The following is a 12,013-nucleotide window of genomic DNA, read 5'->3' as shown; positions in this document are numbered from 1 at the left end:
CGCTAATAACAACAGATTGTCATCCAAATTTGCATCACATGAACACGCAACTGCACGAGGAGGTTGCAGTTGGCATCTTTCTGGATCTCCCTGCCTGGGCGACCAAACAAACAAGCCGAAGTTGGAACGGCGGCTTTTGGGCAGCTGGCTGTTTAAACAAAAAGTAAACAGTAGCGAGTCAAAAGCTAGCTGGCAGGTGCCGATTAAGCAGCATGTACAGGATCCTCTAGTACGCGACTGACAGCGCCTTTAATCACCACGTTTAGGTTGACTTCCGGATCGGGCCCAGTAGCAAGCTACTTTCCTAGTAATAAGCAAGCTACTTCCTAGTAATAAGCAAGCTACTTCCTAGTAATAAGCAAGCTAACCGTGCAAGGTCGTCTATGGTATTTGTAACTTGGAAGTCAACCATGCATAGCCGCCGCCACCAACAATGGTGCAGCTCGTCATCCGCTGCGTTTGCAACGTGCGCGGGGCCTGACTCTGGGAGCTTCGCCTTCACGGATGGCGCGCGATCGAGGTCGAGGCTGCCTGAATCCATGGTCATGGTTTTGGACTGGAACGGAACGTACGGAACAGTGATCGAGCTCTTGAAGTCATGGCGGCGAGGCGAGGACCAGACCCAACCTAACCTCTCACGAGATCACCGGCACGAATTGAAGGCTGCTAACTAGTTGCAGCCCTGGGAGAACAATGTGGTTGGTAGAGGCAGGCAGGACGAAAGTTTCTTCGAACCCCTGGATCGGAGGAGAGATGTGCGCAGATCAACCACAACGATGCCACCGAATCCAAGCCTGTCCGACCGGCTGCAGTGCAGACCTGTACCTGTACGTTGACGTTGGTAACGACGTATATTGATCTGTGTAGCACGTGGCGTTGATCCGTTCTGGTGCGCGCGGTGCCGTCGCCACAGTAACAGTCACAGTCAAGAGGCCGGCCGGCCGAGGGCATGGTCAGCCAGGCAGTGGGGTTGTCGGGTCAACGATCAAGCTAGCTAGCTACCATCAAATTAAAGTCACGTGCTGTTACTGTTAGTGAACCCGTTCAGCCGTGCTAAACACGCGCATCGATCAAAGTCAAGCTTTATATAAGTGCGTTGCTAAAGTTGTTTTGGCTTTTATATCCGGCCGGGCCAGTAGTATAATTATTATGGTTAGGAACCAAGAAACACGTGTGCCGCGCCCGTGCGTCGTCCGGTCCGGGCACATGGCCGGATTCGCGGTCGTTCATACCCGTAGCTGCGTGTCTGCACCGCGCGCGGCTGCGTGTGTGTGAGAGGTGGTAGAGGTGGTCTAGAGGATCTTAAAATTTAGAGTAGATAATCTAAAAATCCAGATTCTGAAAGAGTAGAGCTTTTATCTTACATAATTTAAAGTTAAAAATATACAAAGCCCAAGTACGATGGTAACATAGGGAGCATTAGGATCATGATTCATTACCACCCTTCTAATCTAATTTGCTCCTGGCTTTTACGCACCTGGACGGGAATTGAACCGTACGCGATGCGAATCATATGGGAGCGAGTTCGTCAGATCATAAGATGGATGGTGGCAAGCAAGCAAACCACGTACTATTTGAAACCACTACGAGTACTTGGGTTGGGAATGGAGGGAGGCGGCGAGACCGTGTGCAGTGTACTCCAAATCCAACCTCGGTGGACGGCGAAGAAGCTACCTTGGAGATAGATAAGATACAAGCAGTAGGAGATAGGCATGCGTCACCGCCTCGCCGCCACACCCACACGTGCCGCCCTTCCATAAGCCTTGCTTTCGGCTGCTCTGGCCGACGCCCACCTCCTCCTCCGTCCACGGTCCATCCATCGCCCGCCGTGCCTAGCTGCTGCATCGCCGCCCGTCCTCGTCCCCGCGCGCCCACAGACCAGTCCACGTGGCCGCACCAAACGCGCGCGCCGCCGCCGCGCTAGAAAAGAATACCAGCCGCGCGCGCCGATGCCGGCGGGAAGCCCAGGCCGGGTCGTGTCGCGCCGCCGTCACGTCACGTCTCCCCTCTCCTCTCCCCTCCCGGCTCCCGCTGCCTACCACCACCAGCAGCGGCAGCCCAACCCCGGGCACGGCCCACCACCCACCACCTTCCTGGTTCCCAACCACACCCAAACCAACCAACCAACCCGCCGGCCTCCTATAAAGCCCCCGCCCCCCTTCCGCATCCCCGCGCTTCAATTCCTTCTCCAACCCCACCCAACCCAATCGACGCCACCACCAGCAGCTAGCGCCCAACCATCATCGATCGATCCATCCATGGGGCGGTCGCCGTGCTGCGAGAAGGCGCACACCAACAAGGGCGCCTGGACCAAGGAGGAGGACGACCGCCTCGTGGCCTACATCCGGGCGCACGGCGAGGGCTGCTGGCGCTCCCTCCCCAAGGCCGCCGGCCTCCTGCGCTGCGGCAAGAGCTGCCGCCTGCGCTGGATCAACTACCTCCGCCCCGACCTCAAGCGCGGCAACTTCACCGCCGACGAGGACGACCTCATCGTCAGCCTCCACAGCCTCCTCGGCAACAAGTGGTCGCTCATCGCCGCGCGCCTCCCCGGCCGCACCGACAACGAGATCAAGAACTACTGGAACACGCACATCCGCCGCAAGCTCCTCGCCAGGGGCATCGACCCCGTCACGCACCGCCCCGTCGCCGCCGACGCCACCGTCTCCTTCCACCCGCCGCAGCTCAAGCCGCCCAGGTGCCCCGACCTCAACCTCGACCTCTGCATCAGCCCGCCGTGCCGCCAGGACGAGGACCAGGAGCTCATCAAGCCCGTCGTCGTCGTCAAGCGCGAGCTGCTGCAGTCCGGCCACGGCGCAGGGCTCTGCTTTGGCTGCAGCCTGGGACTCCAGAAGGGCGCCGCCGGGTGCAGCTGCAGCGACAGCCACTTCCTGGGGCCCAGGGTCGGCATGCTCGACTTCAGAGGCCTCGAGATGAAGTGAAACCACCCAACCAAATGAACAGTCTTATTTTTCACTCTCCTCTTGTTTCATAGGCAAGCAGTTTGTAGGAGGGTTACTTAGTGCAGCAGAGGATGAGAAGCAAAGCGAAGGCTGCTCTCTTCTCATTCCATTTTGTGTAAATTACTGGCTGCCTCATGGTCAGGAAATAATCATATGGTATACTACTCTGATGCTAGCTTAGGTACCTAGGTCCATGTAAATGTTGAGTCCCATGGTAGTTTGTTTCTCTGAAGAGCAAAGGCTAGATTCTCTGTTTGGTCAAGACTCCTGCGTTGGTGATTAGATTATATGATACTGAGTTATAAGATTGCTTTGTTTCAGCTTTTCAACAAAAAACAAAGATATTGCTCTGTTTCAGATAATGATGATGATCAGCTCGATCCTATCACCTCAACTCTGTTTTCTGAACATCACTACTTGTAGATCTTCTTTCCCCATGGTCTTTGTTCTGCTCTGAAAAAAGTGCTGGTGCCTTCCTTTCAACCGAGCCGCTGCCATCGCCTATTGGTCCAGACAGAGAGAGAGAGAGAGAGAGAGAGAGAGAGAGAGAGAGAGAGAGAGAGAGAGAGAGAGAGGACGATGGACGAAAAGAGCAAGAGCAACGCGACGCAACAGTGCTCCCGGCCAGTCAGGCAAAGCTCATCGTCTCCTTTGAGCCGCAGGCCGCATCAGAGGAGGTGCGTCCTGGCCCTCCTCTAGGGCGGGCGGCGGCAAGTTGTGGGGCTCCAGATGCTGCCGCCTCAAGTTGGCCGGCAGCCGCGGCGCCGCTTAATTTGCGTCGCCGTCACCGCCATGAATGTCAAGGAGGACTCGGCTGATCACTGATGGGATGGGATGGAATGGAATCCGTTGGTTGGTGCTTGATTTCCTGCTAAATAAAGCTGGTTCGGCGTCCGGACAGCTGCTGCACGGCGTATTGATAAGCTCCTGCAAATTTTATCCTTTCCTCTCTCTTTTTTTTTTGGGTGCAGGCGAGTTTGAGCGTGGGACTGTCGCCATGGCGGCAGGATGGATGGGGAGGTCGTGGCGGCCGGGGCATGACGACCGGGATCGGGTAGGTACACCCAGCGGACTGAATGGATCGACACCTGTCCCGGCGGATTCAGATCGGTTGCCGACATGACACACTGACGCGCGCCTTCCAGAGTCCGAAGTCCTGTGGAAGGACATGTGAAGTTGGCCTTGTTCCCTGCCTTGTTGATGATCCATCCCCTGGGAGTTGGAGCGGGCAGGAACCAACCAACCAAACCAATCAGAAGCTGCTCGGAACTGATTGGTTGGCTTGCTCGCTCTTCTTGGATCTCACTGTTCACAGCTCTCGTGCCCATATCCTGATATCCCCCATCGTCCATGGGGGTTCAGTCACGCTGATCTATCTCATCACGGCCTTTATCGCCTGCGATTTTGACGCGCCGAGTCTTCCTCGTGGTCTTTTCACGATGGGGAAAAATAAACAATAATATACTAGTAGGTCGAAAGGAGGTAGTCCCTCCGACGATGATCCGGTGGTTCTTGTAGATTTGAGGGCTTCTGTTGTGTGTGCTGCTAGGACTAGGAGCCTACAGGGGAGCAACCAACATCCCCTCCTGTCCTGCCAATGCCAGCCCCGGATTTGTGGGTGGTGGTTTGGTTTCCACTTGCGTCCGCTGGGCCTGGATTCCGCTACTCTGAACCTGCCCGGGCCTTTCCCAAACCGGGGAGCAACTTGCCAACTTGCAATGGTTTCACCTTCCCCAAGTCCGACCATTAGCTGGATAAAAAAAAAAAAGTCCGATCATTAGCTAAACCCCTCGGCTGGGCTAATGGAGACCCTATCATAGTTTATGCAAGGTTACCCATTTCGGTCGCTGATGACGAACGCCGCCGCTGTTTCCTTTGGCACCACTTGTTCGTTTTGTTCCTCCAGTGGGCGGCGGCGTTGCCTAGTCGGGTATGATGCAAGGGGGGCCTGGATGCTGCTGGAACGGGCGGCCTGCATGGGCGAGCTGACGGTGAAAGCTCAAGGCCTGGCACAACATGGATGTAGAGTTTTTTTTTAAAAAAAAACTGACATACTATTTTTAAAAAAATCTTACTATTACTATTTGGAGGTTCCTTTGGAGCCTCTACATCAAGCCATTTAGGATCCTAGATGGACGCTCTAAAAAATAGAGAAATCCTATAAATTCTCACAAAAATCAGAAACATCCGGCCATCAATCCAATAACTCTAATTATAATAACCATCAAATCTGTTATCTTTTCTAATAAATTAGCCACCTCTACCATTATTAAAATAGACTAAAGTAACCCCTTAAACATGTATCACAAAAATCAGAAACATCCAGCCATCAATCCTATAATTTTAATTATAATAACCATCAGATCTGTTATCTTTCCTAATAAATTACCCATCTATGCTATTATGAAAATAGACTAAAGTAACCCCCTAAATATGTATCTAAATTACCCACATGTGCCATTATAAAAAAAATTAAAGTAACCCCCTAATCTTTATATAAATTACCCCCTATACCATTATAAAAATAATACAAATATCTCTTTAAATTTGCATATAAATTATACAATTATATTATTATTATTACAAGTTAAATTACTCTAAATCTAAATCTGAATTATATAATATAATAAATATTAAAGTGCACCAATATAAAAATTTAAATTAATATTTCTATTATTAGTAATATATTATTTATATAAAAATACTATCAACGATATATGTCACCATGTATTCAGGTATGACAGAAGAGACAAGAATACCAATTTACAAACAAATAGTTCAACTAAATATATATCAAATACATATGGAGATATGGAGGTGTGATGCAAAATGAAATTTATTGTAACTAGATAATGATGAATATATATTTTAGAGTATGTGTTAGAATATTTAATAGATGAAAAAGAGTATGAGATAGGTAATTATAATTATTAATCTCATTCTTATATTACTTTTAATTAGCTTGTGCGGAAGCAAGGTTGATAAACCAGTAAGAAGAATCCGGCCTACGGTGGTCGATCCATGCCATGCATCTTGTCCGCGTAGGTGTAGCGGTGTAGCTAGCCCCCCCCCCCCCCCCCCCCCACCACCGATGGGTACGGTATCGACGATCGGAGACCAGTATCTCCGTACTGTAGTAGCGGACCTGGGTGATGTGCTCAACCTGCAGCTGCATCGCGTCTCTTCTCCCTGGATTCTTGTGGCTGTTGCGCGCGCTCTCTCTCTCTCTCCATCTTCATCGTCATCGTCAGTGAACCAAACCAACCAACACCATCCCTCGGTCCAGTCCGGCCATCATGGACCTCATCAACTGAACTGATCACGTACGAACAGGGGGCCAGATTGACATCGGTGATGGCAGGGTGGGTATGTCCTGCAAAAGCATACTGATTGCTGAAACAAGGCACTAATACGGAAAACGGATATAAGACAGAATACGAAATGCAACTGCCAGCTGATTCCGGAAACCTGCCTGCCTGCCTGCTTCAGAGTTGAGACAGCATTAATACTGTGTGTGTCAACTTCAGAGTTGAGCGGTTAGGTGCCGGCCGGGATTCATGAATTCGATTATTGGACTGCTCCACTGCTTGTTGACTTGATTGCATGAGAAAGGTGGTGCAGCAGCCATCAGGATAGCCAGTAGAGTGGGCTCTCCGTTGGTTGGGCCGCACACATGACATGAGCATCAGTTTCTGAGGCGACAGGGACATTCCCAGTGCTGTCGCTGACCGCTCGTCCGGCCGAAATGCAACTGCCAGCTGATTCCGGAAACCTGCCTGCCTGCCTGCCTGCTTCAGAGTTGAGACAGAATTAATACTCTGTGTGTCAACTTCAGAGTTGAGCGGTTAGGTGCCGGCGGGGATTCATGAATTCGATTATTGGACTGCTCAACTGCTTGTTGACACCTTGGCCCTGTTTGGATAGAGGGGTAAATGGAGTAAAAGGGGTAAAAGGAGGTACTTTTTACTTTTAACATCCAAACATGAGGGTAAAAAGAGTTGAGGTAAATGTTTTACCCCCAAATTTCCTTTACCCCTCTTTGGGTGTCAAATAGAGGTAAAACTATCATCTAAACACCTTTACCCAACCATATTTACCCCTAATCCAAACACCTTTATAGGGTAAAACTATTAGAGGTAAATGGTAGGCATAAACCATTTTCTTTGAGGTAAATTTACCCTGAATCATCCAAACAGGGCCCTTGATTGCATGAGAAAGGCGAGAGGGTGAATGGGTGGTGCAGCAGCCATCAGGATAGCCAGTAGAGTGGGCTCTCCGTTGGTTGGGCCGCACACATGAGCATCAGTTTCTGAGGCGACAGGGACATTCCCAGTGCTGTCGCTGACCGCTCGTCCGGCAACTTCTCACTCTCTCCTCAAAGCCTCAAACAAAAACACTTTGTTTGGCTGACTACCTGCTGCTGTCTAGTGGCTGATGACGCCGTGCATGGCATAGTCCAATCCATATGAGGTAAAAACTAAAAACCAAGGGAAAAAAGAAAGAGAAAAACTGCTGGATGTTGCCAAGTTCAGTGGATCTCTGCTGCATCTCTCTGCATTCAAACAAAACGGGTATCCACCAAACAGGTCCAGGAGCACGGCTCTCGCTCGGATCCCAATCCGTTGGCGACGCCGACGCGGTCATTCGCCTTACCACGATAGCAACCACTTGGCCGGATCCCCGGGCACAGGCAGGCATCATCCAATATGGATGGAGTTGGAACAGGCACACACTCACACTCACACACAGGTACTAGCTAGTAGGTGTGGTTGCTTTGCCCCTTCTCCTTATCCTCTTTGGCTGGAGGGGATCAGCAAACGGCGGTAGGGATTGATTGAGGCGGAAAGCGACCGGCGAGCTTATCTCCGCCTAGCTCGCCGCCGGCGCCGTAAAGCTGCCTGCTTGCCTCCTCCGGCCGCGCGCCTTCATTTCTCACCCCGCCCCAGACGATGCCATCCAACCATCCATCAGCATCCGGTGGTGAGAATGAAACATGCTGCTGTTTGGACTCTTCCAGTCAGTTGGATCATTAAAAGAAGTAGTAAAGCATAGGTTGAGTGTGAACGCGTGATGAACCAGACGTTGTGTCTCGTAGCAGATAGGTTGAGTGTGAACGCGTGATGAACCAGACGTTGTTGTGTCTCGTAGCAGATTGGGTCTTAGCGTTAATCCGGACGTTGTGGTCTTGTTCAGCTGATCTGATCTACCAGTCGGCTTAGTTTATTTCGGCTTATTTTCTCTCATATAATACTATTGATTCTACCAGTCGAATATTATTCATTCTACCAGTCGAACAGCCTTATGGATCTGATCTGATCCCTGACATGTCTGCCTAACAAGATGGAGCCCTGATCTGTTTGCTTCTGTTTATGACATGAAAAAAAACTGCTATATTATTTGACCAGTGAGATGAGAATAACCTAATCCTATCATGCTAACTTTTGGATCTAATCTGTGGAGGCTGACAGGATTGTTTATCATGTGACCAATCACACAAGGCAGACGAGACGAGAAGCTGGGCCTGGATTAGGTAGCTTGCATGCCTGCTTGGTGGGGGACTTTCCCTTTCTGTTCCTTGGCGATTTTTTATTTTTATATTTTTTAAAAAATTAAAATTTCAAAAATATATGTCCGTTTTCAAATATTTCAAAAATATACCCCGGTCGCCCTCCCATAGGGCGACAGACCCAAAGTGTAATTTTTTTCTTCAAATTTACAACGAAGTCCCTGGAGAAAAAAAAGGGGACCTGTCGCCCCCCCAACGGGCGACAGGGGCCTGTCGCCCACCCCTCGGGCGACAGGCCCCTGTCGCCCGTTGGGGGGGGCGACAGGCCCCCCCTTTTTTTCCAGGGACTTTTATTTTTCCAGAGACCTATTTTGAGCTATTCGAGCGTGTATTCGTCATCATCGTCGGCAAGATCTCGGCCGCTAACTCCTACCGCACGTAACTTGTCCTTCATTAAATCACGGGAAAAAATCGCAAGAACTTCCCTTATTTCACGAGCATTATGGAACCCACAAACATAATAAGTTCACATCAATAATATCTATAGATACAAATGACAAGTAACCTACCACAATCATAAACATCGGATACAAATAAGCGGTCCACAACTATCTCATTACAAATAAACATCATATACATCTAACCACCCCTAGGGCGTCGGACCCTCTTAGCCCTCTGCTGGGCACGGACATGTCCCTCGGAGTAGGTGAGAACATCCGGAGACCTCACCTGTCGCTCAGGACGCGCAAGGGGCTGCGGTGTCTGCTGCTGAGAGATCCCAAGTGGTGCTCCTCCTAGCTGTGAATACCCCAAGACATCGGGGTCACCTTGCGCGGCAGGCTCTTCTGGACTCAAGCTGTCGAAGTCGTCTAAGGTGAATGTCTCGTTATCTGGTCGAAAAGAGGAAGAAGAAGGTCCGGCGCCCGCATCGGGGTAGAATCCTACGCAAAAAATATGGATGTTAGCGTACGCTCGTATATTTCGTAATGACATGTAGAAACCGAAATACGAAACATAAATTAACCTGTGTACGCCGGTATCTGTGGCCCCGGTACCATCCCTGGATACGGTCCGCCAACTGGTGCTGTCCCTCTAAACATTCTAGTATGGCCGAACGCAGTAGCTGGATCGTATCCTGTATGTGATATTAGTAAATATGTAGGAACACTTGATGTAATTTTAAAGAGATATGTACGTTACCTGCACTTGGGAAGAACTGCGACGTCGGCCCGTGCATGGTCGACGGACACGGGAACGACGATGAGGCCTGAGACGACCCGTGGCTGTCTTCGTACTGCACACGGCTTCCGAAGTTGTGCGCTACCTGACGCAACTGATCACGCTGCCTCGACCATGCCTCTGTCTGCTCAAACTGGGTCATTGGGGATCCGGCACGTACCCTCGTCAGGTAAGTCGAGCAGTCCATCTCCATCATGTTGCAAAGGCGAAGCTGCATCAATTCAGTAAAGTTACAAACACATGAATTATCTTATGAATATGATTATATATATATGCAAATATGATCAAGAGACTCACCGCGCCAGCTAGTGCCTCCACGTGGTGCCGGCCATAGCCATCCTGAGGCCTCGCCTGGTGTGGCTGCGGGTGAGTGTCAACAAAAACCAGACGAGCCCGAGTCCGGGGTAAGTACCAGGTGAGGTAAGCCCTAAAGGAGCTGTCTGTGTGTGCTCCTGTTGGATGGACAAAGAGCTCGTCTGCCTGTTCCCATTGGTCCACCCACGGCTGGATCTTGGTGAGCCAATCATCAGAGCACGGCAAGCCACTCCTTGACAACCTACAAAGTGGATTACGAAGAATCGTTAGATTCGACACGAATGTATGAGCCAAGTTCATTCATAATTACCTGTGGTCCTGGCGACTGACACGCTCCAACGCGGTGGGCACCGGAAACTCTTGGCGCTGCCCAAACTGTCTCCTGACTCTCTAGGGGCAATATGCCTCAACCGCGATGTCATAAACCAGGACGGCGGAAGTAAGCCACAGGCTCGCATTCGCGGAGCAGTGCGAAGACAGGCCTGCTGGTGCACGTCTAGCCACAGCCTCTGGGCTGTAAGGCTCCCAGATAACGTCCTCGGGCGTCAGCATGTCGAGCTCCGAAACAAACTCAGGATATGCGCGTCTAACCCGCGCATGTGCCCAGGACCTCTGCATTCCGAATAAGTAAAATTAAAATTGCGCTAATACATCATGTAACAATGAATAACAAAATTAGATTTGATACGAACGTACCTGACGCCAGATCCAGATAGTTCCCATAGTGGGCCTCTCGTCCTCCTCGTCGCTGTACATGCCTCCGTGGTAAGGCTCGTGGCTGACAAAGGGCCGACCAACGGCTAGCCTCTCGTAGGACCAAAGCTGTAGCAGTAGTGGGCACCCTGACAGGATAGCGTTCCCATGTGTCTTCATGCAGCCATCACAGAGTCCACGGTAAGTGGCTGCAAGTACCGCCTCACCCCAGCTGTAGGGCGGTACGTCCTCGTCCCCATCCGCAATCTCCCGTGCATACGGAAGTAGAATCCTATCGACCGAGTTGCCATGAGTGTTGTTGAACATGATGTAACCAAACAACTAAAGTAGGTACGCCTCCAGCGATCGTGACACCGAATGTGGATCATGACACCGAATGCCTTCCACGAGCAATTCTCGCCGATGCTCGTCTGAACGTAGGAGGTGCTCCATCTCTGGGATTTCCGGAAGGACCGACGTCAGCAGCATCGTGAAGTGCATTCTGAGGACACTTCTTGTAGTTGTGACTCAATGATCCACATTGGCTGCAACGCTTTTGTGCCTTGCTTGCTTCCGACTCGTCCATACCATTCCGAATACGACGTGTCTGACGGCGGCCTTTGCCTTTCTTAGTGGCTGGATCAGGAATAAACATCTTATTCTCATTATCCTGAGTGAAAGGCCCCACAATTCCAATCCCGTATACCTCATGTCCCCATGTGGATACAACTGCTTCCTTGCTGAAGTACGGTGAAACAAATAGTCCTGGCTGTAACGCAGACTCTGCACATGCCGCAATGAGATGGGAGCATGGCATATGCAATAATTTAGGCTTCATGCAGGAGCAGAATGCTTTGCCATCAACTGTAATCAAACTCTCCTGTACCACTCTATCTCTACGGATACCACGACCACTTCTATCCTTACATAGAACCTCAAATCTATGCTCCATTGTACATGTGGATATGACGCGGTGCAGTTTGGCCTTTTCAATATTCTCTTGCATATATTGTGTCACTCTTTTGCAAAACTGAATTTGGAGGTTGCTGATGTTTATGCTTGCAGCCGTGTAACGCTCTCTGAAATACTTCATGCACCCATACATGATGAACTCAACAATTCCCACAAGTGAAAAGGCACGACAAGAACGCATAACCATATTGAAACACTCTGCATGTTTCGTTGTCTGAATACCATACCGTATTCCGTTGGTATCATAAAGGAATGCCCATTTCTCCTTAGGTGCACCTCGAATCCAGTGTGAAAATGGCTTCTCAATTGAATCCCTAGCCTCTGCAGC

General features: G+C 50.3%; 1 protein-coding gene across 1 annotated transcript; it reads left to right on the top strand.

Moving 5' to 3' along the window:
• The first annotated feature begins 2,084 nt into the window (after positions 1–2,084).
• On the top strand, positions 2,085–3,325 carry LOC120678525 (myb-related protein Zm38-like). The gene has a single exon (XM_039959757.1). It carries the CDS (start codon positions 2,259–2,261, stop codon positions 2,937–2,939), a length of 681 nt encoding a protein of 226 aa, XP_039815691.1. The 5' UTR covers positions 2,085–2,258; the 3' UTR covers positions 2,940–3,325.
• Positions 3,326–12,013: the final 8,688 nt, after the last annotated feature.

Source organism: Panicum virgatum, chromosome 6N (genome assembly GCF_016808335.1).
Source record: "Panicum virgatum strain AP13 chromosome 6N, P.virgatum_v5, whole genome shotgun sequence".
Classification (NCBI taxonomy): Eukaryota; Viridiplantae; Streptophyta; class Magnoliopsida; order Poales; family Poaceae; genus Panicum; species Panicum virgatum.
The sequence above is the reverse complement of the archived record's forward strand: the minus strand, read 5'-3'. Positions and strand labels throughout refer to the sequence as shown.

What these genes read in the sequence shown, in the direction of transcription:
- LOC120678525 (XM_039959757.1), top strand. Translation starts at nt 2,259, where the DNA reads ATGGGGCGGTCGCCGTGCTGCGAGAAGGCGCACACCAACAAGGGCGCC.